The sequence below is a fragment of the Gallinula chloropus genome (assembly GCF_964237585.1).
Source record: "Gallinula chloropus genome assembly, chromosome: 5".
In the NCBI taxonomy this organism is placed as follows: Eukaryota; Metazoa; Chordata; class Aves; order Gruiformes; family Rallidae; genus Gallinula; species Gallinula chloropus.
Genome location: NC_140090.1, coordinates 18,582,398 through 18,606,625, shown reverse-complemented (window position 1 = coordinate 18,606,625; position 24,228 = coordinate 18,582,398). Strand labels below are relative to the sequence as shown.

General features: G+C 38.9%; 2 protein-coding genes across 4 annotated transcripts in view; one reads left to right on the top strand and one right to left on the bottom strand.

Moving 5' to 3' along the window:
• DPP4 (dipeptidyl peptidase 4) overlaps positions 1 to 17,095 on the top strand; it is a gene marked incomplete at its 5' end in the record, with an annotated part of 39,309 nt that extends 22,214 nt beyond the window's left edge. The window contains 10 exons of the mRNA XM_084265686.1: positions 201 to 248; positions 728 to 826; positions 2,893 to 2,962; positions 4,855 to 5,049; positions 5,873 to 5,927; positions 7,954 to 8,053; positions 9,698 to 9,762; positions 14,949 to 15,021; positions 15,270 to 15,343; positions 16,188 to 17,095. Coding sequence (XP_084121812.1) covers positions 201 to 248; positions 728 to 826; positions 2,893 to 2,962; positions 4,855 to 5,049; positions 5,873 to 5,927; positions 7,954 to 8,053; positions 9,698 to 9,762; positions 14,949 to 15,021; positions 15,270 to 15,343; positions 16,188 to 16,286 — 878 coding nt within the window. The 3' untranslated portion in view covers positions 16,287 to 17,095. The remainder of the gene's footprint in view (positions 1 to 200; positions 249 to 727; positions 827 to 2,892; positions 2,963 to 4,854; positions 5,050 to 5,872; positions 5,928 to 7,953; positions 8,054 to 9,697; positions 9,763 to 14,948; positions 15,022 to 15,269; positions 15,344 to 16,187) is intronic.
• A 4,090-nt stretch (positions 17,096 to 21,185) lies between these two features.
• Positions 21,186 to 24,228, bottom strand: part of SLC4A10 (solute carrier family 4 member 10) — a gene marked incomplete at both ends in the record, with an annotated part of 154,965 nt that continues 151,922 nt past the window's right edge. For all 3 annotated transcript variants that reach the window (XM_084265222.1, XM_084265223.1, XM_084265221.1), the window contains one exon: positions 21,186 to 21,252. In XM_084265222.1, the coding sequence (XP_084121348.1) occupies positions 21,186 to 21,252 (67 nt within the window). The remainder of the gene's footprint in view (positions 21,253 to 24,228) is intronic.

Below are 24,228 nucleotides of genomic sequence, written 5' to 3'. Positions count from 1 at the left end.
GACAAACAGACAGCAGAGAGGAAATTTTTCTATCAGGGATCCTGTGGCTTGAGTTTGGGCCCTACTAACTTAAAATCCAGTTGTACAAACTGGAGGAAAACAAGTTCTGAGCTTTTATGATTCACCCATTTCCAGTATTTTTACGAGAGTTGTGTTTTGAAACAGCATGCAAACATGAAGGTTTTGTGTTCTGCCAACAGGTCCTGGCCTGCCCATATCTACTCTGCACAGAAGTAGTGATGATATAGGTATGGGGTTATCTTCAAATAGAACAATTGCACTGTAAATTTATTTCTATTTTCTTCTCATTGCTTAGTATAATAATTAAAATGTCCATTGTAAAGGGTAAATATCATTTCAGATAATTACTGCAGTAAACAAAAGAATAAGTTACATAGTTTGGCATGCATTTATTCATAGTTTATTAAATATTATTTTACATTGTGCTAGAAAACACTGAGTAATTAATTATTTACTGGATAACTGCTCAGTTTTTCAAAAATTGCATTTAGATGAAAAAGCATAGAAATCTGCTTTCTGTTACTATATTACTGAAAGAAAACTATCTGTAAACATGGAGAGGAAAAACAAAATCTGCGGTAAACTAATACTGCAATGTATGTGCCCATCACCTTGGGTTGAATTTTTTAAGGGGTTCATAATTCAAGAGCAGTAAATTTGAAAATAATGTATTTAATCTTTGATTCTTACTGACTCTGTAACTTAGTCCTCAGATACTTGGAAAATAACACTGACCTGGAAAATTCATTGAAAGAAATTCAGATGCCCTCAAAAAAATTTGGCTCCATTAGCTTGGCTGGATACAGTAAGTTCAAAACCATTTTTTACCCTTTCAGTAATTCCTTTAAGGACTTCTGCTGAAGAGCATGACAGAAAGGATGGGTGTAGTGGGGATTCTACAGTTTTTCAGCAGAAATATTTTTTTTAAAATCTTTTTTTTACATCTCCAAACATTCTGTTTCTTTTCTGAAACCACAAAACAGTCTTAACTAAAGTACATTTTTTCCATAGTGAGGTATCTTCATGTTTTCCTGATGAAGTTCTTTTTCCTTTGATAATTACCTGAAAAACAGAAGTCCTTAACATCACCCTTATGAAATAAATAAGATGAAGCTGGGGGGTAGAGGGGGCGAGTGACAAGTGGACACCACACAGACAGACACATGACAAATAATTATTGAATTTAATTTAACTTATAAATTCAAGTATGTTTAATTTACAGGTACAAGGCCCTTTGCTTTGTGTTAGCAGGTTGAGACCATGGAGAATTAGTTCAGTTATTGCCAAAAAAGCGACACAGAATCTAAATGGAAACGTTTGCAAAATCACTTTGGCCACATGTCAACAGGATCACTGTTGGTTTTGTGTAGGGGAATATTTGGATTGAACAGTCATGTTCTTAAAAGCATGTTCATACTCCAAGCCTATGTATAGTTTTGAATACGGACTAAAATGAACTGCTAGAAAATGAACTGCTAGTTGTGCTCCTCTGAATTTACACATCTGGGTATAGAAGCTTTGTTGGTCTGCTGCTAGGCTCAGGAACACCAGATAGACCAGCACTGGGAAGCCTGGTATCTGTCTAAACTGTTCTTGCTCCAGCCTTTGCTACTAGCTTTTCTATTCATGACAAACTTCCTCTTGATTAAATGAATGAATATTCTGAAGGGAATTCTATTTTACAAACTGTATTGAGTTCTGTCAGTCATTGGTAACTGTTCTTTTTTATGCCTCCCTCCTCCACTGTTATCTTATTTATATAATAACTCTTTTGTCTTTGTGTTTTCTGTCTTTTATTTCTGTCACAGTTTTACTAGGGCTAAAGATGAAATCTTCCAGGCAAGATGGAGGTTTAAAGATGTACTTCATGCTATCAGTTGTATATTCATCTTTTTATTCCTCTTTGTTCTTACTTCATCTCTTCAGGGTAAAAGCTTTTGGGTAAGGGGAATCTATTTTTAATGTTGCAAATAGGAGTAATAAATCTGTTTATGTAGTCCTACTGCAAGTTCCAAGTCTGCTCACGAAACTGTTATGTTACCAAAGAAGAAATCTGCTCCCATGACTATAGAGTACACAGATGATGCTAAAAAAGAAAGTATTTTTCACATGTTCAATTTAGATTGTTAGTTTTTCAGAGGTTCAATGTCTTGCATATTCATAGCTGGACAAACTTCTGAAGACTGACATTGGGGCTATTACTGCAGTGCAGTCCATTAGCATTGCTTCATGCTTCTCTTGCAGCAGCTGTTCTTTAAGATTCATAAGTGAACAGTCAGGCCAGTTGGTCTGCAAACTTACATGGTGTGTATTTAAATGTTCAGCTGCCTCTCAGACAGGTTGAGTGGAAAGACCAATATGGATGGAACCAAAGTCAATGTTGCTTGAGAAATAATAGATATTTGGGAATGTTTCTTGGACACTTTACAAACTGTTGTGAAAGCGTATCTGGCAGGTTTCAAATATTTAGAATTTCTTCTAGTGTTGGGAGAAAAATTTGAGTAGAGAAACATTTTTGAGCTAGTGTCAGATTTAGCACTGTAGTGACTTAAAGTTTTACACATAAGCTTATGATATAATATTACAAGACAGACCCACATTTATTATTGTTGTTGTGGTTGTTAATATTATGTGCATTCCAGTTCCAGACTTTCTGCTGACTTTGTTGTGAAATATTAAAGTAAAAAAAAAAAAAAAAGAGAGAGATTAGATTAACTGGGAACTTTTACCTGTATATATTGGGACAGTTCAGATGAAAACTACTTTATAATTTTTAGACTGTTGACACAAATGTGCCCGTGTATGAACTGCAATGCATGTTAATTTATTTCACTGGAGAACTAACATAAGTCAAACTCTTTTCACTTTTAGACCTGTGGTATCAAATGATACTGCCTCCTCATTTCGATTCATCAAAGAAGTACCCTCTGCTCCTTGAGGTGTAAGTCTTCAAGTTACATGGCAATGTTGTGCTAATAATCACTTTCATCTACTTCAAATGCTTTTAATAAGATGGGGAAACACCAAACTGGCATGTTTTCTAATTACTTCTTGAAGCAGTTATAAAAGTGAATGAAAAAAATGAAGTGTATTCCAATTTGTGGTAGATTTCTGAACCATAAGATGATATAACATTTAACAAGCACATATTTTTCTGATGGCAGTGAGGCAGATACATTCTGTATCTGACTTAAAAGCCAGGATGTTAGCATTAGCTTACCTCATTTTCTGCACTTTGAATTCATTAGTTACGAAATTACATTCTTGAATAAGCTGTGTATCCAACAGCTGAAGCACTAAGTGTGACATGCCATTTTTCTCTATGATATTTGTCTGTCAACTGATGTTGGCAAACTGCATCCTGCGGTCAGGATTGCATCTGGTGCTTTTTCCCTAAATTCACAACCATGAGCATGTGCTGTTTGGTCCATTCTTCCTCAAGGACTTCTGTGCATGCTGGTAAGTTTTCTTCTAACTGTTCACAAGGGCATGTAGCAATAGGATAAGGGGTAATGGTTTTAAACTAGAAAGGGGTAGATTTAGGTTGGATATCAGAATAAAGTTCTTCAATATGAGGCTCATGGGTCACTGGAACAGGTTGCCCAAAGAGGTAGTGGAGGCCACATCCCTGGAGGTATTTGAGGTCAGGGTTTAAGGGGCTCAGAGCAACTTGATGTAGTGAAGATGTCCCTGCTTACTGTAGGGGTTTGGACTAGATGACCTTTAAAGGTCCCTTCCAGCCTAACTCATTCTATGATTCCATGAAATTACTGGAATTTAGCTATTCATAAAAATAGAAATGTTAATCTCTTCCTCTTTTTACGAAAAGCTGACTCCTCCACAAGAGAACTAGCTTTAATTGTTAGATACATCTTTATAAAATGTAATTTTGTAGCACTGTAATACTTTTTGACAAGCCTGTTGAGCATTTTATTGACCAGTCAGTGCTCATTAAAAGACTTGTTTTGATTCTGTTTTTATTGACTTACCTCAGCCTTTGTCTGGATGACCTCTGCTTCATGATGATTTTGAGATCAGAAATCCCTTTGGGATTGTCAGGATCCATAACATACACAAACAAAGCTTAACCTGGAGAATTCCTAGTATTTTTTTCTTTGCTTTTAAAACTGGGAAAAATGGGGTTTAGAGCCATAAGAGCCACTCTTCCATTCCTTATTCTGTTGAATAGTGGCTAAAGTAGTGCACTGTGAATAATTTTAACATTCAGGCACTCACAGTGTGATTTCATAGCACTCAAGTGCTTCCAAACATTTAAAAATAAAAGTTACAATCACAGCTTTGCTTCCTTTTTTTCAACCTGCCTAAGAAATAATTTAGACTGAAGGGAGCACTGATGAGACACAAAAAGTGCAGGCAAAGATATTTTTCATTATCCCAAGTGAAGGCTATTTGTTGATTTTGGACTTTAACCAAATAAATCATGGGTAAATGCAACCAAAATAGTTAAAGAGCAACACTTTGAAACTCAGATGACTAGATATGCCAACACAAAAAAGATTTTGGTTTGGATTTCTCATAAGCCTCTTAAAGTCAAAATAATGAAAGTTACTTACTAGAGCTGAAGACAATAAAGCAAATAAAATCCAGTCTGCTTTCTTGAATAACAGCTGATTTTTTTTTTTACAAAACATACAGTTTTTAGTGCCCAGGCCAAGCAGCCGTTTGGAGGTTGATGTGTTTCTTGTTTGCTCAGCTTAATTTGAAAGTTTACTTGCCCTTAGTGGCTGAAAATTGTCAGCAGTGATTGTATTTTAAATGCTTGATGTGAGAATGGAGAGTAAATGCCTGAATTCTGTGGCACTTTTCACCCAGGTACGCGGGACCCTGCAGTCAGAAAGTAGATTCTGTTTTCCGGATCAACTGGGCTACCTACCTGGCAAGCACCGAGCAGATCATTGTGGCCAGCTTCGATGGCAGAGGAAGTGGGTACCAAGGGGATCAAATTATGCATGCAATAAACCGAAGGTTGGGAACATATGAAGTGGAAGATCAGATAGAAGCAGCCAGGTGAGCTACAGTGCCAACACCTGCACCTTTTTTTCTGTGCTTGCTGTTTGTCTTGAAATTCCTGGCAGGTGAGTCGTTTATAGGGCAGCCATCATCTTATGCTTAAAAAGAAAGAGGAGTTAATGCTGTAAGAAGAAATTTACCATATCCCTGGTTTTCTAGAAATAATAACTGTTGTGTTAGTGGAAGAGAATGCTATTAAGGAATTTGGAGCTGGAAGTTTTATTCCACAAAAGAAACCTGTAAAAAAACTTGATGGACTTATTGACACGTATTGCTCAATCTCTACCTCAGAGTTCATCACTTGGTTTATGCTTGTAGAACCTCATTAAACTGAATTATATCAGTATGAATCTCTCAGAATCACAAGCGATCTTACAGTTAAGAGTTTGTTAAGAGTTTGTAAGTTAAAGAGTTTAACAAATGCATTTCTGAATTTTTTTTTTAAACCCTGCCTGGGTTTCCAGGTGTCAGCCTGTCCCTTATTGCTGCAATTTGAGAGTTGCTTTTTAATTTTTAGAGGAAAAAAAAAGGCAAGGCAAGTGGTAAAATCTAACCTACCACAATACAAATGTCAGTGAGTGCAGTTTGAGGGCCTTTACAGAGCATCCAAGTCTTGTTTTTTCACATGCACAGGTGTTCTGAACTTCTTAACATACAATACTTGAGGCGTGTGTGTATTTTTCATAGGCAGTCACCATGCTGAAGCTGAAATGCTTATTTGTACAATAGAAAGAGGCAAGCATGATGGAAAACAGGCACATCTGTATAGTGGCAGATACACACAGTCCATTAAGCATTTAATTTTTCTGTTTGCTTCTAGACAATTTTCTGAAATGAGCTTTGTTGATAAGGACAGAATAGCTATTTGGGGTTGGGTAAGTACTCAAATAAGTTTGGCTGGTTTATTATTTAATTGTTATAACTATTTGTTGTGCTGCCATGTGTGCAAGGTGCTCGAGTACTTAATGTGGAGCACCTCTGTGGTCATGGCACAGTCCAATAACTGATGAAGTGTGTCTTAGAAGCCTGTGTATACATTGTCCTTTTGCAAGCATTCATGAGGCTTTGAAATGGAAATTAGGACTACTAGAGGGATTAAAAACAATTTAAAGGGATACTGCCAAGTTCCTGTATACAAAATGAACCCGTATTTAGAAAAAATAATCCAAATATATATTTACTAACGTCTCTTTATTTTAGTTGGATGACTAATTTTTTTTAAAAATATGTAAAATTACATGTGATGCAGCTGCATGGCATGGTTGTCATGTTTTTTCTAGCAGCCTGAAAATATCTCACCTGCTATATTATACAGTGTTGTGCTCGGCTATATTTTATTTCAGCAGAACTTCCAACCAGAGGCCAGATTTCTCTGACATTTTTGTGAGTTTGAAAGCTGTAATGGTAGCAGGGAGTGTTTAATAGCACACACATACCCCCTCAGCTGCAAGGCTAAGTGTGTGTGCAATGTTTGTGATACCTGATTCAAACTCTGAACATTTCTCTGTCCCAGGCTGCTGTTTCACTGCTTTCTCTGGTGTCACAGGAGTATTTTGCGTGCTCTGTTTGAGCATACTGTGTTTAAGTATATGCAGGATTGCATGCAGGATCTTGAATTAAATTGCTAGCTGACAGGCACCAGTGAATAAATTGCTCCCTGGCAAGATGATGTTGGCTTTAGTAACTTTTCCTGTGGGGATAAACATCTCTGTGTTGTATGAAGTCAAGCATAGTAGCATTATCTTCAGTGGGAGAGAAATTCTTTCTACAAAAATGGAGGATTTAAGTACAAAGCATTCCTATCTTACTCTGTATGAGCCTTCAGGTGAAGAGTTGAAGATCAGTCCTCTTTGGAGCTAGGCTGGGTTGTGCATCCCAGATATTGAACCTGTGGGCAAACAGATTTTCTTTATCTCTTGAGTTTTCAGATTGCCAGCGTCTCATTGTCAGCTTGTCACTGCGTACGTTAATTTGTTTACCGTAGGTTTGGCAGTAATGTGGCCAGGTTAGGCAATGTACTTAAACGTGGTTTAGTTAAATGCACTGCTTTGCTGATCTCACTGGGAAGACCTAAGTACTGGAAGTTGGAGCAAACATTTACTTTGAACTGAGATACTGTTCCATTTGCCTGTAATCTGGTTTCAAGACGGGAACAAGATCCAAAAATTGCTCTTCTTTCTGAACGTGGGTGGGCACATTTTCCTACATGACCCCTTCAAACTCTAGTGAGGGCAGTCACTTGGGCGGTTGGTGACATTGTTTAGGTATCTTGCTGCCTGGATGCTCAAGTGTGTCAGATATTTACTCATCTGTGTATCAGGCTAGGCTGCGAGTGAATTTTCTGTGGATAGCAAGGAGTGTGTTGCTGCACAGTTCCTCCCACAGACTCAGCAGAAGATCCTTCACTCCGCAGTCACAGTCTTGCTCTTGACGCTTTGGAGGAGAGTTAGCAAGTGAGCTGCCGTAGGCCTGCTCTGAGGGAGTTGTAAATTTTCGGCTGCCCTGGTGCAACTACTCATCAGGCACATTGTGGGCCCAAGCTCTGCTTCCACCCACTCCCCCAGCACAGAGAGGGACGCAGCGGTTCAGCAGTGTCTTGTTTCCTGTCTTTCGCTGCTGCCTACAGTGCTGCCAAACACTGTCATCCTTCGCTGAGTCACAGTTCAGCGGCGTTTGCGCCCCTTTTCCCCAGCAAGTTCTCATTCATCGGTGCCACAGCCGCCATGCGCTGTTTGATGCCTGTTTCCCCCACTGAGCAGGCTGGGTGAGATCTGACCCAAATTCAGAATGGAGTTCATTAATATGAAAAACGCTGAGCCTATAAATGTCTGATGAACCGTTTAGCAGATGGGCCCCATCCTTTTCTTCCCAACTAAAATAACAGCAATGTTTTCTTCTCAGTCTTATGGGGGATATGTGACCTCCATGGTGCTTGGCTCTGGAAGCGGCGTGTTCAAGTGTGGAATAGCGGTTGCCCCTGTGTCACGTTGGCAATATTATGGTATGTGATGGCTTCCTCGTTACAAGGATTCCCATATGTCTTGCAGTGCACATGCTGCAAAGTGTTGATTCATAGTGCAGAACTTTGATTATCTACTAGATGCCATGTAAATGCCACTTGGTCTGTTTTTATGAACTCGTGGGTATTACGTTTCAGAATTAAGCTAATTCCCTAAATCTTATTTCCCATTTTAAAAAGCCAGATCCACGATTCCAGGTAAGCTCTCTGACATTTAATGAAGGCTAAATTACTGTAGTATTTGTGGTGTGACTGTAACATGTCTGTGTTTGCTTTCCGAAGCTGCCACATGTTCCGAGACCAGTATTGTGTGTCAGAAATGCATTGCTATTAGGCTTTGCTGCTTCAAATTGCTGCTTCCCTTACAAGAACAAGCTGCGAGGTTTAACATCAAACTTGTGTTGTAATTTACTCTCTCAAAGTAACAGCCTACGATTTGAATTGCCTTCAGTTCTGTGGGTTTTTTTTCTTTTAGAGTATAAAATTTGGATTTTATAAAACTAATTAATCTTAAGAATTGTTTGATGTGAGGAAAACCTGAACAAGCAGACAAGTCTATACCTGCATCAAGCTTACAGTGTGTAAGGGTGTAGTTGCATGGGGCAATAAATACAGTTTTAGAGGCCCACCACTCAGATTAAAAAAAAAAATACTGGTAAAGTTATGTGTTGGTAAAATGTGACTGTATTTTGACACTTTTCTGGTTTGGATTTGTTCAAAACCATTCAAAAGAAAGCCTCTCCTGGCAAACCTCTGCTATTAAGGCTTAATTTAACATTCTGCACCCAGCACAGAGGCTGTATAATAGTGTATTATGTGATCTGGCTAATTCACCTGATCAAATCATACTGCCAGGTACTAGTAGCAGTCCGTTGAGGATGTAGGGATGTTTTCATAATGTTTAGGCATGAATATTACAGTATGGCAGGAAACCTTTTTTTTTAATGGAAATCGGGATCTCTAAAATTACACTTTTAGTGGATTAGATAAAGGATAGGGTTATGGAGACATGCATATTCAACATCAGGGGAAAAACAATGTGATAACGCTGATGAAAAGTCAGGCGGATATTAGAATATGGCAACAGAACACTGATTTCTGTGTTAAAGCAGCAAACCTACAATAAAAGTAATATAATATTGTGCTGAAAAATTGTGCAAAATCAGAGGCACTTAATTTTGACTGTATGTAGCATAAAGCAAAGCTGAGTCCTAATCTACTGCTGCATTTTCATTTTGTAGATTTTTAGTAGTAAGCATGTAGATAAAATATCCACCAGGCTTTTTTTCAAATGCTAGTCATTTACTGCAAGATTTTCAGTAATTTTCTTAGGATTACTGAGAGAATAACAATAAGGTAACACTGACACAAAGTACTTTATTAATATTCAGCATTCAGGTGTCCATGGCAACAAGATTAAATATTCTGAATAATGATGGTTACCTACACGCCTCATTGTGGAAAACCTGGGTTTATTTTTTTTCTTTCTTTCTGTCTTTTTTTTTTTAATTTACAGTATGCATTCTCATTGTTTGTATCAGAGGGTAAATTTTCTGGTAGACAAACTGGAAATTCAGTGACATATTCCGTTGTAGGGTTTTTTAATTTTATTTTTTTTAATTACAGATTCAATATACACGGAGCGATACATGGGCCTTCCTATAGCCAGTGATAACCTGCACAACTACAATGTAAGAAAGAAATCACTTTAAAAGAAAGAAAGCGTGGTGTGTGTTTATTTTCTGAACCACCCTATTTTCCTTCTACAGTCTTGCTCCTTCCCCATGTTTATTTCTTCCCAGCTGTGTTGCATTGTGCTTTTAGAGGCTGTTGTCTCATGCCTTTGGATTTGCATCAGGCAGTTACTCCTTGCTGTGTGGTGTGGGTTTTCTGTTGTTTGTTTGGTGTGTTGGGTTTTGTTGGGTTTTTTACATTCAGTTCCATTTGGCTACTTTGCAGGCTGTAAAACAAGCTGTAAAAACTGTTTTATTTTAATCACCAAGAAACAAATTTGTTTTAAAATTTAATATGCTCGTGGGCAAACTATGCTTTATCTTAAACAGCATTTCCACCAAAACAAACGTACTCCAGTTCTTTCTGAAATATATTTTAAAGACAAATGAGCATTGGGTGAACTTTGTTGCTTTAGGAATTGGCAAGCTTTTTTCAGGAGAAGAAAATCTTCTAAATATTAGGAAGGTGAGTCTGTCTGTACTGTGATCCTATCAAACAAGGTGCAGGCCAGCTGAGAGCCAGCAGCGTTGGGGCTGGGATTTTGGCCCCATCTCCACAAACACAGGGTGTGCATCCAGGGTTTGGTCTGCAGTGACTAATGTTTGCTCAGAAGTGAGGACACTTCCAGGTGTTCTGATGGGGTCAAAATACCTGTAGGTCCTTTGTCCTCATTATGGCAATGATGAATTGTTTAACTTGCTCTTCTGTGTGCCAGCTGCATGTTGTCACTTCAAGGGCTTTTTGAAGTCTGAGGTAGCTGGCTGTAGGGCAGAGCAGCCTGAGCCTTCTGGAAGGATTTTTTAAGTCTTGGAGCTAGATGGAAATACAGTGACTGTTGGAGAACAGTGAGGGACGGATCTGAGGTCACTTTGTGTCCTGGTTATTGGGATGTTTCACAGGGGGGTTGAGCCATGACAAGGCTGGAACCAAATGTGGATGTCAGAGGAAAAGAGACAGGGCATTCTGTGTTTGGGTGGGTCAGTAGGCTAGAGAACAGTGCAGCAGTGATGGTATCTCAGTGCATTAAAAAAACGTGTCACTGGGGGGAAAAAAAGAGTGGGTTTTGTTGGTCTGATGTGTGGTAAAACATACACATACATACATGGACCAAAGCAATTTGTTTTGACATATCACTGCAGTAACCTAGTTTTGTCAACTGCTGTGTCGGGTGTTCTGGTCAAAATTGAGAACAATGGCAGTGAGTGCTGAGTGCTGGAAGACTTGGTACCTCTTTGTGTTCCTCTCCCACTCAGAGAGCTGCTCGGGCCCACTGGGGACTGACCAGCCGCCTGCCTGCCGCCTCCCAAGTGTGTTTCTTTAAGGCGCTGGGAACAGTAGGAGGTCTGTGAGGTAGCAGTGTAAATAGAAGTTACTGTCGTCGTGCAGAACGAACGTTAACGCTCTGGGTGCACAAAGTCATTCACCAGCTTCACGGCACAGATGGCAACAGAGGACTGTTTAATCCTTTCCAGCCAGGAGTCGGATTTTCTTGGCATAGTATCCATTGCTGGCAATGGCCACGTTGAAACTGCCAGTACCAAAGAGCTAAAGGTTTCAAATGTGTTACTCAGAGGACTAATTGGGGAGAATGGTGGCTAGATGGAGGAGGGGTAATTGCACAGATCAGATTGTCACACTTCACTGCTGCTTCTAGAGATAGGAAAATGCAACTTCAGTCCTCATTTGTTAAAAGCTCCAAATAATGTGTTACTTGGCATTTACTTTTCCACGTAAACCTGGGAGGGGAGGTAGCTCAAGAGTTTGTTGCTTTTCATGTAGCACCACCGGAAGGGTTGTGGGATGTAGCTGTTGCTGAAGACCCACACTGACTCCAGCCCAGCATGTTCCTGGCTTACAGCCCTTTTGTTCAGTGTCCCAGTCCCAATAGCCTGCCTCCTGGCCCCTGGTCGCTCGTGAGAGCTGTTATCTGAACTGAATGTTTTTTAGCAAGTAAATGCAAAACATGTACTGGAAGCTCTCCTATCTGAAGCTGTTAGAGCATTTGTGAACTGCTAACTTTGTCAGGTTTGCATGCTGCATCATATATTCTCTGTCCTACTGCATCCGCTGGGAAGCTGGCTTGAAAAGTGAAAGGTTGCATAGACTCTGTCCTGTGTGCCCCAATTTAAAATAAATGGATCTGCATAGACACCTACTTAGAGAAGATGCGTGCTGCTAGGGGCCTCACTGATGTGCAGAGTACCAGGAGTGACTGTGAATGTATAGTCTGAAGATACCAGTTGTGGTAAGAGGGGTGGTACACCCTACCTTGGAGTTACTTTGACATCAGGTCTCACATATATTAAAGGAAGAGAATCTGAGATGTTAAATACTCCATGTCAAGAGTCAAGTCTGAAGAGGGATGACTCGCACTCCTCTAAGTAGGCTAATTAGGTGCAATCGGTGCCTTTAAGGTAGTTGTGAACTATTAAAAATGAAGAGCTTTGTAAAAGAAAGGAACAAGCATGGGTGGAGCTCCCAGAGTAATTAATTGTGCTGGGATCCTAGGCTGAAAGGCAGAGAAGTTGCCTGCCTGGGAAGAAATGTCCCTGATGTAAAAGACCTGAGACTAAATCAGGGCAGAGCTGTAGAGGTCAGCTTCAGTAGCCATGTAAAGCATACCGAAGAGACTGTTCAACTTGTGAGAAGATTATTTTGCAGTTCACTCTGAATTTGATATGCTTTTGGCAAGTGTTTGAAACAGTCATAGATTTGGCAATCTTTTTCTAGCAGATTTGAAATGTTCAGTCCTTAAGAACTGCTGCATCATTAGGTTATGCAAAACAGGGTACAATTTTGTAAATATGCCATCTTGTACTGATTTGACATTTGTTCTATTATCTGAGAATATGCTAAAGGGAGAGAGACCTTCAGTTGCAGCCAAACCTTAACTTGTTTGTGGAGTGCTGATAAAATGTTGACTGCTGTGTGATCTTTAGAAAAGCCAGTTACACTCAGCAGGGCCCAATGCTCAGTACGTGTACACGTTCCCTTTGCAGAACCTTTGTCCTGGCCATGTAACTAATGAAACAGAAGGGGCAAAAATACGTTGCATTTATTTGCTGTCTGCCTGAGGTTTGTTCAGCTGATGTAGCTGTTGCTTCACACTGTAACTGTGCCTAACTTGAGACTGCTCCCTATCTTGGAGTCTTCTTTTTTGGCAGAAGTACTGGGTCCTTAAAGCACGTTTTAGGGAAGGGACTCTTCATGTTGCGTATGGGTACAGCAAGTGGGGCATCATCTGGAAGTGATAAAAAAAACCTGATAAAAGTATCTCTTTTGGGTATTCCTTCTTTCTGAAATATTTTATACAGAGCTTCATTTCGTTTCATGCTTGGAGAGGAAAATTAGTGACATCCTTTTTCCAAAAGTGCTTTTGGAAAGTGGCGTTCTCAGAGGTATAGCTTGAGTCAGGCTTCCACTCACAGCAGGTTTGCTGGCAGGTGGCTTAGAAAGGCCATCTATCAAGTGTCCCTCTGCCTGTGTGGAAAGTGATGCAATGAGAGTATTGCTGGTTTTTGTTTTGTTTGGGGGTGGGTGGGTGTTCTTTTCCTATCACAGGGCCATTGCTTTCTCAATCATTCTTTTGGTTGGCCACTGTACTGGTGCTCCTCACTGAATCAAAGCGCTCTCCAGATTTTGGCACTCATCAATCTATCTGTTCTTACTTCAGCTTGTTTCACTGGATAGTGTCACGCTTCTGGCGTACACAGCTGGCCATGTGTTGGGGGGGATGGCTGCTGCTGCCTTTGGCTATTAGAGGGAAATGGCAATGTTAGAGATTGGAGAGTGGGGTTTTCTTCCTCTCTGCTGAACTTGTTTTATGAATTTATTGAGGAACTACAAAGAGTTTGTCTCACTGATGAGAGGGTTGTGGTACACTTATTTTGCCATGAGAAAAGGAATTTAATATTTATGCTGCTTTGAAGACTCATGAGTGTACAAGAGACATAAGGAAATTAGAACACTTCTGTCTTGGTAATAGAATGAATTTGACTTTTTGGGAGTACTAAACAGAAACGCTGTGCAAGCTAACAGCTTTAGTACAAGGTGGGGAAGAAAAAATAAACCAACCAAAACACCACATTCTTTTGTTCCTATTTTTTAATATTTTTTCCTTGCCATAGTAGCTTTTAAGTTGCTGTAATAGAGAGAAAACTTCTGCAGGGATTCGGTCATTTTCAGCAGAGAACCGCTGTAATGTTGCCAATTAGAAGGAAATTTAAGTCTTTGTATTTTTGGCCCATTATGCTGGTTGTCTTACCAAGCCTAAAATGCTATGTCTCTTGTCCCTTTTTCACTCTCACAGCAAGGCACTATCCTGTTCTCTTTCCTCGCCCAAATTGAAGATCCTACCCGCCCTCCTTACTTTCCTCATTTTTAGTACCTAGTCACAGTAGCAAGTCAGGTGTTAGTAAGTTCCAGGGGAAGTGTGCTTACTGTGTTTTTAAGTTTCTTGATTAACCTTAGTTGCCAATTTATTTAATTTTTTCCATCAATGTACTGTGTTTCAATTTCCAAACTGTAGCTTGACTTCTATTTATAGATTTGGTCTGGTGGTTCCTCTCCTTCAGGCATTTCTCCATCATACATGGGGTAGAGCATTACTTTAAACTTCTTGTCAGCCACGTTCACTCTGCTGAAATAACTAGCTCTGCAGGCTTACTACAGGTAAACTAGTGTAGGGGTTGGTGGGAAAGATAAGGCATGTAGTCTCTGCAGGATCCACTCCTCACTATCATAGGGTGCGCTGTTGCCATGGCAACATTTTTTTAACTTGCCTGCAGTCACACAGGAAACCTATGGCAAGTGGTGTGCTGCAGGCTAACAACATGTTAGCGATGCATTAAACGTGTGTCTCACTCGCACAACTCTTCCCCTCTGGAACTGCCTGTTACTTTGCAGATGTAACCCCTGGTGATAACTGCAGGCCGGTGCAGAATGGTTTGAGTGCGAGCAGAGCGCTGTTGGATACGTGAACATGATACTTGGGGGTGCAGAGGATAACCGGGGTGGGTGTTTTTAGCTGAAGGACCCCAGACTGTGTCAACAGCAATCACAGTCAGTTGGTAGCAAATCCTCTCCTTATAAATAGCACCTTTTTTTCTTAAACCCCCCCCCCCTTTTTTTTTTTAACTTTTAGAGTTCAACAGTAATGGCCAGAGCTGAAAATTTCAAGGACGTTGAATATCTCCTTATTCATGGAACAGCAGATGGTGAGTTGCAGTTAATTAGACATTTTAGTATTACAGACAGGTTCGCAATTCTACTACTGACAAAACAAAAGCATGAAGGGGCAAGGCTGTTACATTTACGTCAATAAAATAATGCTTTCTGCAACTAATTTGTGTTTCAGTCGGCAGTGCTGGGGAGTCTTCTGTGTTCCTTATTTTGCTTTTCCACCCGAGTAGTACAGAAGCGATTTTTTTTGTTTACCTTTTTCCTCATTTCTTCCACTTTTCAGATAATGTTCACTTTCAGCAAGCAGCACAGATTTCCAAAGCTCTTGTTGATGCTGAAGTAGATTTCCAGGCAATGGTATGATTCTGTTTTGTTTATCACCACACAAATGGGTTTGTGTTATGAGAATAGCAAAAAACCTCCCTGTTGTTTGGTATAAATCAATTGGCATTTTAAACGAAAGTTCACGTACTTGCCTTTCATCTTCAGAAGCTGAAATCTTACCATAACGTACCCATGTATCTTCTGTACAAGAAAAAGTGCAAAGCAGCTCCTCCCTGTATTTGATCCTGTTTAGGTCATCTTGAGTATTTTGCATGTTCTCAGATGACCAGCTGAGCCCACCCCAGTCTTTGCATATACCCCAAGTCCAAAGAATAGCACCTTGCAGGTAGGAGATAAGGAAAGGCTAACCTTATCTAAGCCTGAGCTTTGATGTTTCTCTGTTGAACGTGTAAGACAAGTAGTTATTTGGGCTGTACATGGAAACTGTCAGACTAAGGTGCAGGCTCTTCCTTTCCTACCTTCTTAAAGCCCTTGGGAGCAGTGCTGAAAAGGGTGAGGCACAGAAAGGAGCCAAAAGTGCAGCAGTGCATGGCTGTCCTTTGGCCAGGCCTGCAGGGCTTCCAGGCTGCAGAGATCTGGCACTGCTCTAAACTGAGGAGCTGCATCTCCCCTCCCTGTGGATACGCCACCTGTTCATTTTGTACTTTAACATGAATAGATGGTGTCTCCCAAATCCAAAGCGGGGACAGAAGTATCATAGCAGCTTCCTACCTCCATTGTGTCTTTACCCCTGTGCTGATTTAGCCCCATCCTGGGATAATTTTAAATGCCTGTGCATGTTTTTATGTCTGTCATGTTTGAGTTGTATCATCTAGAGGTAGCTACAACTAACATCCTGTATTTTTCTTTCTCACAGTGGTACACCGACAAAGACCATGCCATCTCTGGCCAAGCACATAAGCATATTTACACCCATATGAGCCATTTCATAAAGCAGTGCTTCTCACTGCCCTAGCACAGCAGTTGGGTTGCTAGTGAGGGTACTGCTTCAGAAAACTCCAGCCAATGTACACTGAGCCAGTATAAAACTCTTATGAATCAAGATGAGATAAGAGTAAGCTCATGGGATACCTGTATGCACAATGAAATGTTAATCTTTCTTTATAATGATTCTTGTTGCCAAGCAACTATTGCATTTGTATTGATTGTGTTTAATCAGAGCTTAACATCACCAGGATGTAGGTATGTTGCAGGCTTCCAGAAAGCACGGTACTGGCTTGGATCGATACTTTTGGCATTTCCATCTAAAAGAAAAACAGCCCCGGTTCTGTATTAGGGTAACGGATGATGAAAATGTCAGAGAGGAACCACCATGGACATCAGTTGAGGAATAAAAATTGTATGTCCAACAAAAAAAAAAATAAAATAAACCCTGTGATTTTGCAGAACTAACCTAATGTTTGATCAATTACTAATTTAGAAACAGTACCAGGAATACTGCAATGTCAGTTTTCGGTGAGAGGGAAACACTTACTGTGTTTCCTATTAGTCTTTTCTCTGCAGTCTCTTGGATTACAGTTGTAGAAGTCTTGCAAGGAAAGCATGTAACCAGCTTACACCAAAGAATTTGAATAATGGCACTGAATCTGTTTCCTATCAAAGCACTGTGGGTTTTTGCTGGTAATACCTTACCTGGGAAATCTTGCAGCTTGTCATAGCTTCTCTATGGGAAACTGTATTTTTGGGTTTAAGATGTTCCCTATTGACTGTTAAGGAGGAATTCAATTCTTTGTACTCAAATATAAAACATTGCAATGCAAACTAGCTGTCACCTAAAGCAAGGGCTGGACTGTAACTCTCCTGGGAACAGGCTATTTGGCAAACCTGATTTTCCTTGCAGCCTACCATCAGACTTCTGCTTTATCTTCAGCATGCCAGGTAGGCTTCTCCAGATGAACATAAGATTAATTTTCTTAATTTCACATAGCTAGAAAAGATGCAACTGTGAATTGTGCTGCTTTAAAATAATAAAGACACTGAGTCGTGAAAGGGGATACAGTTAATAGCACTGAAAATCTTGCTTAAGAAGCAAACTCTTTCTACAAAAAAAAAAAATCCATTAATTTGGGGAGACTTAGAGTGACTTTTCTGCTTTTGTTTAATGGTATCATGTAATGGAGCGCAACATGATTATCTAACACTTACCTTCTTGCTATTAGATGCCAGCATGTGATGATGTGTGGTATTGTAGTTTATTAGTGACATTAGGTGTGAATGTAAAAGTACTCATACAGGAAGAGTAGAGGGGAGATGGGGGAGAATGTTAAGACAATTTATGCAGCTTGTGCTTCAATGCGACCAGGGCCTGAGTTAGAAAGTACAGGTTTGGTTTCACAAACAAAACAAAATCTCCGTTACGTATAAAAGAAGATATTTTGGCAAACAAACTGGAGGGGGCTATTTGGAGATTATGTATATTATCTTGTACTCAATTTATTAGTGGTTCTAATTTCAACAGGCACCACTGTTACAGTGCTGGAGGCTAGAGACTGCAAGTTGTCTCCAAGAGGTTCTAGTATCTAGGGCTCTGATTCTTTTGACTCAAGGGGAAGAAGCATTAATCAGCATAAAGGTACATCAGAGCAATGCAGATCAGTTAGAAAAAAGATGAACATTATTAAAGTCTGGATGGCTTGTGTATGCCAGGGCAAACAGTGGGGGTTTTAAACGTTATCACTCATGCTGGCGTAGAGACCAGGTATGTCTGTAATCCACCATGTAGACAAAGAAGGTCTATAATCCAAAACCTAGTAAGTAGGAGAACCTAGTTAATGTGAAGGACTGCAAGTATTCTGTTAAGAGTAATGACAGAAGCATTAAAAAACTCACTTTTATTTAAAACTAAAGATTTCATGGTCTGGGTAAGTCTCTCATAAAGTAAAGATGCAGTTGTTTGCATCTGACCTACCTTGCTAATACCATCTCATGGAGAAACTTGTCTTAACTTTCTTATCTGTGAGGCATAACAAAGTACAATGCAGACTATTTTGTATTTGTCTGAAAAGCAGTTTCTAAAATATGCTGTTAACAGACCATGATGCAACTTTTAAAACAAAAAAGTTTTATTGCTTTAGATTAAAACTCAGGGAATAAACTCAAAGATATTTAATAAGATGGTGTCAATGCTTTAAGGATTGGGGCTTGGTAGTAGTACTACAATTTAATGCCCAAAAATTTTACAGTAGCAGAAATTCAGGCTCTTGAGACTAACAGAAGCTCCCACAATAAGCAGTAGGCTAAGCCCGTGTTCATCTATTAGACAAATATTGTAGCATTGAGGAATCTTAAATGGTATCACCATACCTCGAGATCTGTAAAAAGACCCAACTACTGTTGCCTGATCCACACCATGTCTCCAGGAGCAAGGGGAACCAACTTGTGACCAGTAAATCAGAATTTAATCTATTTTAATCCTGGCTCAGGTCAGTTCTGTGCCATCCCTGTCGGCACACTTCCTTACTGTCAGTCAGACAGCAAGCCAGCGCTGACAGCATGGCCTGTGTCAATGAGATCCAACTTGGAAATGGAGCAGGAGTGGGCTCTACCATGCATTCAGTTGTGAAGCATATTCAAGTGTCAAACAGACATCTCATATACTGTACCACATTCTGTACTGGTTCTATATTGGGTTTGCAGTGTAAAAATAAAATGGAAAATGAGTTAGGATAAATATTTATTTTCACATAACATTTCTTAATTGTGAAAAACACAATAGTCTATTCACATGTACACATAAACTTTTGTAATAAATTACATCCAAGAAATTGAGTAATTTTGACCAGGAATATGAAATTAGAAGTAAATATATAGCACTACATTTGCTTTATATTGTGTGTGATTTCAGAATGTTAACATTGGAATAGCATTTAAATTCACACAAGAACAGAGTGACTGTTTTAAAATAAAAGCACTCTGAAATACTGAACAGAAATACAGAATGCCATTGAATACACCGATTTGTTAATATTCTAAGAGTTGGTCAAGTGAAACTAATACATTTTGATTGTAGACATTATCTGTAACAAAGTCAGCAACATATTAAAACACCACCAGGCTGCTTTTGGGACAAACCGGTATTGAATTTCTATACTAACCTTAAAACAATTGGAATCTTACAATTTATCATCAAGTACACAAAACAAAGCATTTAACCTTAATGCATCAGTATTTTTTTCCTAAATTTACAAATACAAACATTGAATTAAATGTAAATCCTTCTTTGTGTCCATTAGATTTCTTTTTTTCTCCATAAAAATGTCCTTTAGTGGGCTCTGATAATGCTAAGTCAAATTTGGAACAGTGACCCTATTAGTTTGCAGCAAAATCCAGTTACCATTTATGGCTAAAGTAGCAAAACACACACACTCACACACAAAAACAGTAGAAGGAATACTTTCAATGTGCTGAATATGAAGTTTGTCACATGAGGTCTAGGGAAAGGTTATTGTATTTTGGAAAGCTGGAGAAGGTTAGAGCCCTGTAGATAAGTTGTCATAAAGATTACAAGACTGTAACTCTTATTTGTAGGATTGAAAGTAAGAACATAATAATGAGAGCTAGCTTCTATTAATTTTAAAATTTAATCTTTAAAAAATTTAAAAATTGGTGAATTCTAAATCACACAATAAAACTTTTGTTCCTCATCCCTCTTAATTCAACTCCTAATCTTGCAGTCCTTGTTTTATACAAAAGAACAGCTTGAAGGATCGGGCAGTAACAAAATCCATTACGAAAAATGTCTTTGTAATGGCCTTGAAGCCACATTTTACTTTGCAATGTTGTTTTTATCTTTTAATCAATATGTACTTGATGGAATAGTGAAGAGCTGTAACAAAACCAACAGCAAGATACCCATTTAAATATTATACACAATCTCTGAAACTAATAGGTTTACAGTTTGTCAGTAGAGAGAGGACAATATAAATATTTTAGGCAATAAAGAGAAAAAATCACTGGGCAGGTGACAGAACTGCATGTGGGGTATAGTTTGTAGCTACAAAATTTTCCCTATTATAAAATAATGGATTAATGACAATGCAGTTGTTCGGCCTACCATGGCAACATTCATACAAATACTGTAATCACTGATTATGTTTTAATTTAAATACTGTACCCATGTTTCACATCAAAGGATGTGAATGTTTTCCAAGTAAGGTGAGAGTGTGTTTTAATATATATTTTTATATATATCTTTTAATATATATGACTATGTTCTGGTTACATATAAATTTAAATATTAAATACACTGTATTAAATCAAGGAAAACTTCACAAATACAGAATTCGACCCTGCAATCCTCCCTGCAAAAGCAATACATGACTTGAAAAGGGCAGCTTGAGGAGGAAAGGATTATCCTTTTTAGTTTCTTCACAGGGTCAGAACACTTGTTACTTTTAAAACTTCTTTAATGTTTATTCCTCAGTTTGGGTCTCCTGAATTTTCTACTCAAGTTAGGTGTTTTTTAAAAAAAAATTGGAACAATTGTGTTCAAGTTCATCTTGAATGAAGATTATTAAGTATTCTCACACAGAAAAAGTAGCAAAATACAGTACAAACCTATTAACAGGAAAGTTGAATTTGAAAGAAACTTTGCTTGTTAAATTTACTACATGAATACTGATAAATGGCCAATATCAGCAAAGAACATGAAGATTTTTTTGCATTGGCTACTGCAGACTTTTACACACATACTAGACAAGGTAGACGTTCAGACAAGGTGAAATGAGACAAGTATTGCACTACATTACCTGTGCTAGTTTGAGATGAAAGACAAAAGTTAAAAGGTCAAATCATTTCTATTTAGTGGTTGTGGCACTCCGTTCATTCGTTTTTAAAAAATTAATTGAAGAGCAAGTCATAGACATGTCTCCCGGTCAACACCTTTCCCTGAGTCAGCTTTCTTCTCTTTTCTGATTTCAGCACTGGGAAAAGAAAGGGGAAAAAATGTTACAGCAGCACTATCACATACATTAATGATCTAGCTGAAAACCAACAGTGCACTGATAGTTTTCATGCTGCATAGCACAAACTGGGAAGCAAGTGCAAGTTTCTGTGCTAAATGGTGCAGAAGACATCAGCCAGCACTTTAGTGTGGAGGTAGGTAGAGAACTTAAGATGTACAGACAGACACATCAGCCAGCATGCAAGCAAAGTAGCCTTTTTTTCTTTTTTTTTTTTTTTTTTTTGCAAATACAACTGTTCCTTGGTTAACCAATGGTAATGGGGCAGTTAGTTAGACGATACCAGCATTTTCTTAAATGGCACAAACAAGAGGTCACAATAAGTATTTCTTGTTTTAAGACACCTTGTTGCTCAATGTACAATTAGAAGGCATCTTTCTGAACTAGAGCAGGGCAAGACAATTTCCAACTGTGATATTTGGCTTTCAGTCTTGACTGGGGAGAGCAGGAGAAGCCTGGGGGGTGGAGAGTGACAAGATTCCCCTTTGGAGCTTAATATGTACTTCCGCATGTACGTTATAAGGAAAGATCATACAAAAGCCACATCACTGGGAACTCTAAAGTAGAGTTCATATTTGGATTCAGCTTTTTTCCAGTTAAAACACTGTTGATTTGACTACAGAAAGCAATATATGTGCAAAGCAGATGATTTTTTATTATTTTTAAAGGGTCCTAATTTACAAAAGCATGAATAAATAAAAAGTCATGTTCTTGCAATGAGTTTCAGTCACACTATGAAAATGCAGAGAGGCTTCCACAACACAGGCAAATCAAGCCTTCAACAAAGAGAGGCAGGGTATCTAAAAAAAATAAATGGTTCTGAGAACAAACCTGTAGCAAGCACATAACCTACCAGGTTTCATGGGAATAATTCCTTAACTAGAATGAATGAGAAATAGGCTGAGTTACACAAGACTTAAAAAAGCAAGATCAATTCTCAAATTCTTAAGGCGATTCATGCACAATTTTACAATCATCTGACATTTTTCTTCACATAAAAATTGCTTTAAGGATGCAATTCAGTTCAGCCAAAGCTTACTTCTATGCCTATGGCAGCTTCCAGAGGTGTTAATGGAAATAGCTAAAGAATACCAACTTCTGCCACTTCAACTGCCAAATCTGTCACCTTCTGTAGAACAGTGATAGAATTGGGTATGTTACACTTTCTGCACACAAAGGGTATGCAAACAAATTCCTGGGGGGTGAATTTAAAGTGCAGCAGTACAGCAGGCAGTTACCTGTGCTTAGTAAAAGCAAACACTGAGGATGTGTTGTGTGCCTTACAGTCTATAATATTTCCACGTTTTAGGAGCCTCTGTGATACCAGGAAAGTCTTCCTTCTATTTAGGATTCACATCTCTGAGCATCTCCTGCAGATCTGGCCTTTAATGCCTTGAGACATTTGGGGAAAAAAAAAAAAAAAGGACAATTCCAGTCTTTTACCAGTAAAACACATAACTGGTGATCTCTAAGGGATGTGGAGTGCTCTTCTTCCCTACTGAAGGAGTAGTCTGACCAGCCTGAGAAGGAAGGTTAGCGATGTGAGATTTGCGTATCTTCAGGTAGAGAAGGGAATTCACCATATACATAGGTGCCTCTTTCTCCAATACTAGCCAGCTGGGATGACCTTCTATAGGTGGTCAGAACTTCTGCCTATGTTTTGAAATTCCTGTCTGAATAGCTTAATATTATAAGTAAAGACAGAGGAATAGTTAATTACATGCACCAAAGAGGGTTCAGATAGGTGCCTTAGTGTTCAGTTCTACCAAGATAGGATCAAAACTAGACCTCTAAGGCACTAGAAATACTAATAATGAAAAAGTAAGGTTGGAAAATTGTTACAGTCAGGTATCTGTATGGCTAGGCAACAGCTGACAAAATTAATCTCATTTAAGTCCTGTCTTCAGACATTTAAATATTGTTATGAGTCTGGGGCATAAGACCTGCCACTCACTATACTGCACAGAGCCAGGGGCAAAGCAGAGATTATGATCATTATCCACACATCAGGCTGAGAAGTCATCCATATAAACCCTTCCTGCCTAAAATCTCTCTTTGGAGATTATTTTAGTTAATTTCTGGCCAGTCTTTCATTGTCTAAGTCAACTTAGTAAGTACAAAGATCTTCCAAAATCTTATGTATTCCAGAAATCAACCTATATTCCTAATTGATCAGTCCCTTATGTAAAAGGCCTTACATGAAATCAGTACAGTATCATCATTTAATTATCCCCCTTTTAATAATATTTTTGGATATCAGTATAAGAAAGTAGACCTGACACAGGGAAAGAAGTGCTGAACACTTCTTGGCTGAACTCCGGTAAAATTAATTTCAAAACAACGTGGGTTGAGGTTTTTTCCCCTTATGGCAAGATACCCTTCACTGAAGAGAACTGTGTCGTGTAATCCTGGTCATCTCCATCATCTGCAGATTATCCTTGCGACTCCTGCCATTCCAACCTGGCTTTTTTCCCCAGTACTTACCTAGGATTGAATTATATCTTCATGCAATGATAGATGCATTTAGGAATATAATGTGTCTTTAGTTCTGTCTCTGATATGAGTAAGATTAATGTTTTCTGTGGTTTTGCTTATCAGAAAGCAAGGCTTTGAGGCTTCAAGTTCTTTGAATCTACTTCTGCCTGGGAATCTGAGACAAGCTAGAGCACATGAAAAAGCAGGTTTCATATTCTTTAAGTGTTTTTTCCTTTACAACAGGACACTCATGACTGAAACCATAAAACCTGGGATCCTGTTGTTCCTTTTCACACGAGTCTCTGTTCTCATGAGCAAAGATACAAGAACAGATTGAAAATGAGCTCGTTAGAGTTTCTATTCTACTGCAGTGGAAAGGCCCAGTCATCTTCACCAGTGCAGTCTGAGCAGTAGCCTATGTGGGTGCTCTTTGTTAAACAATCTTAGAAAAGTTCAGGTAAA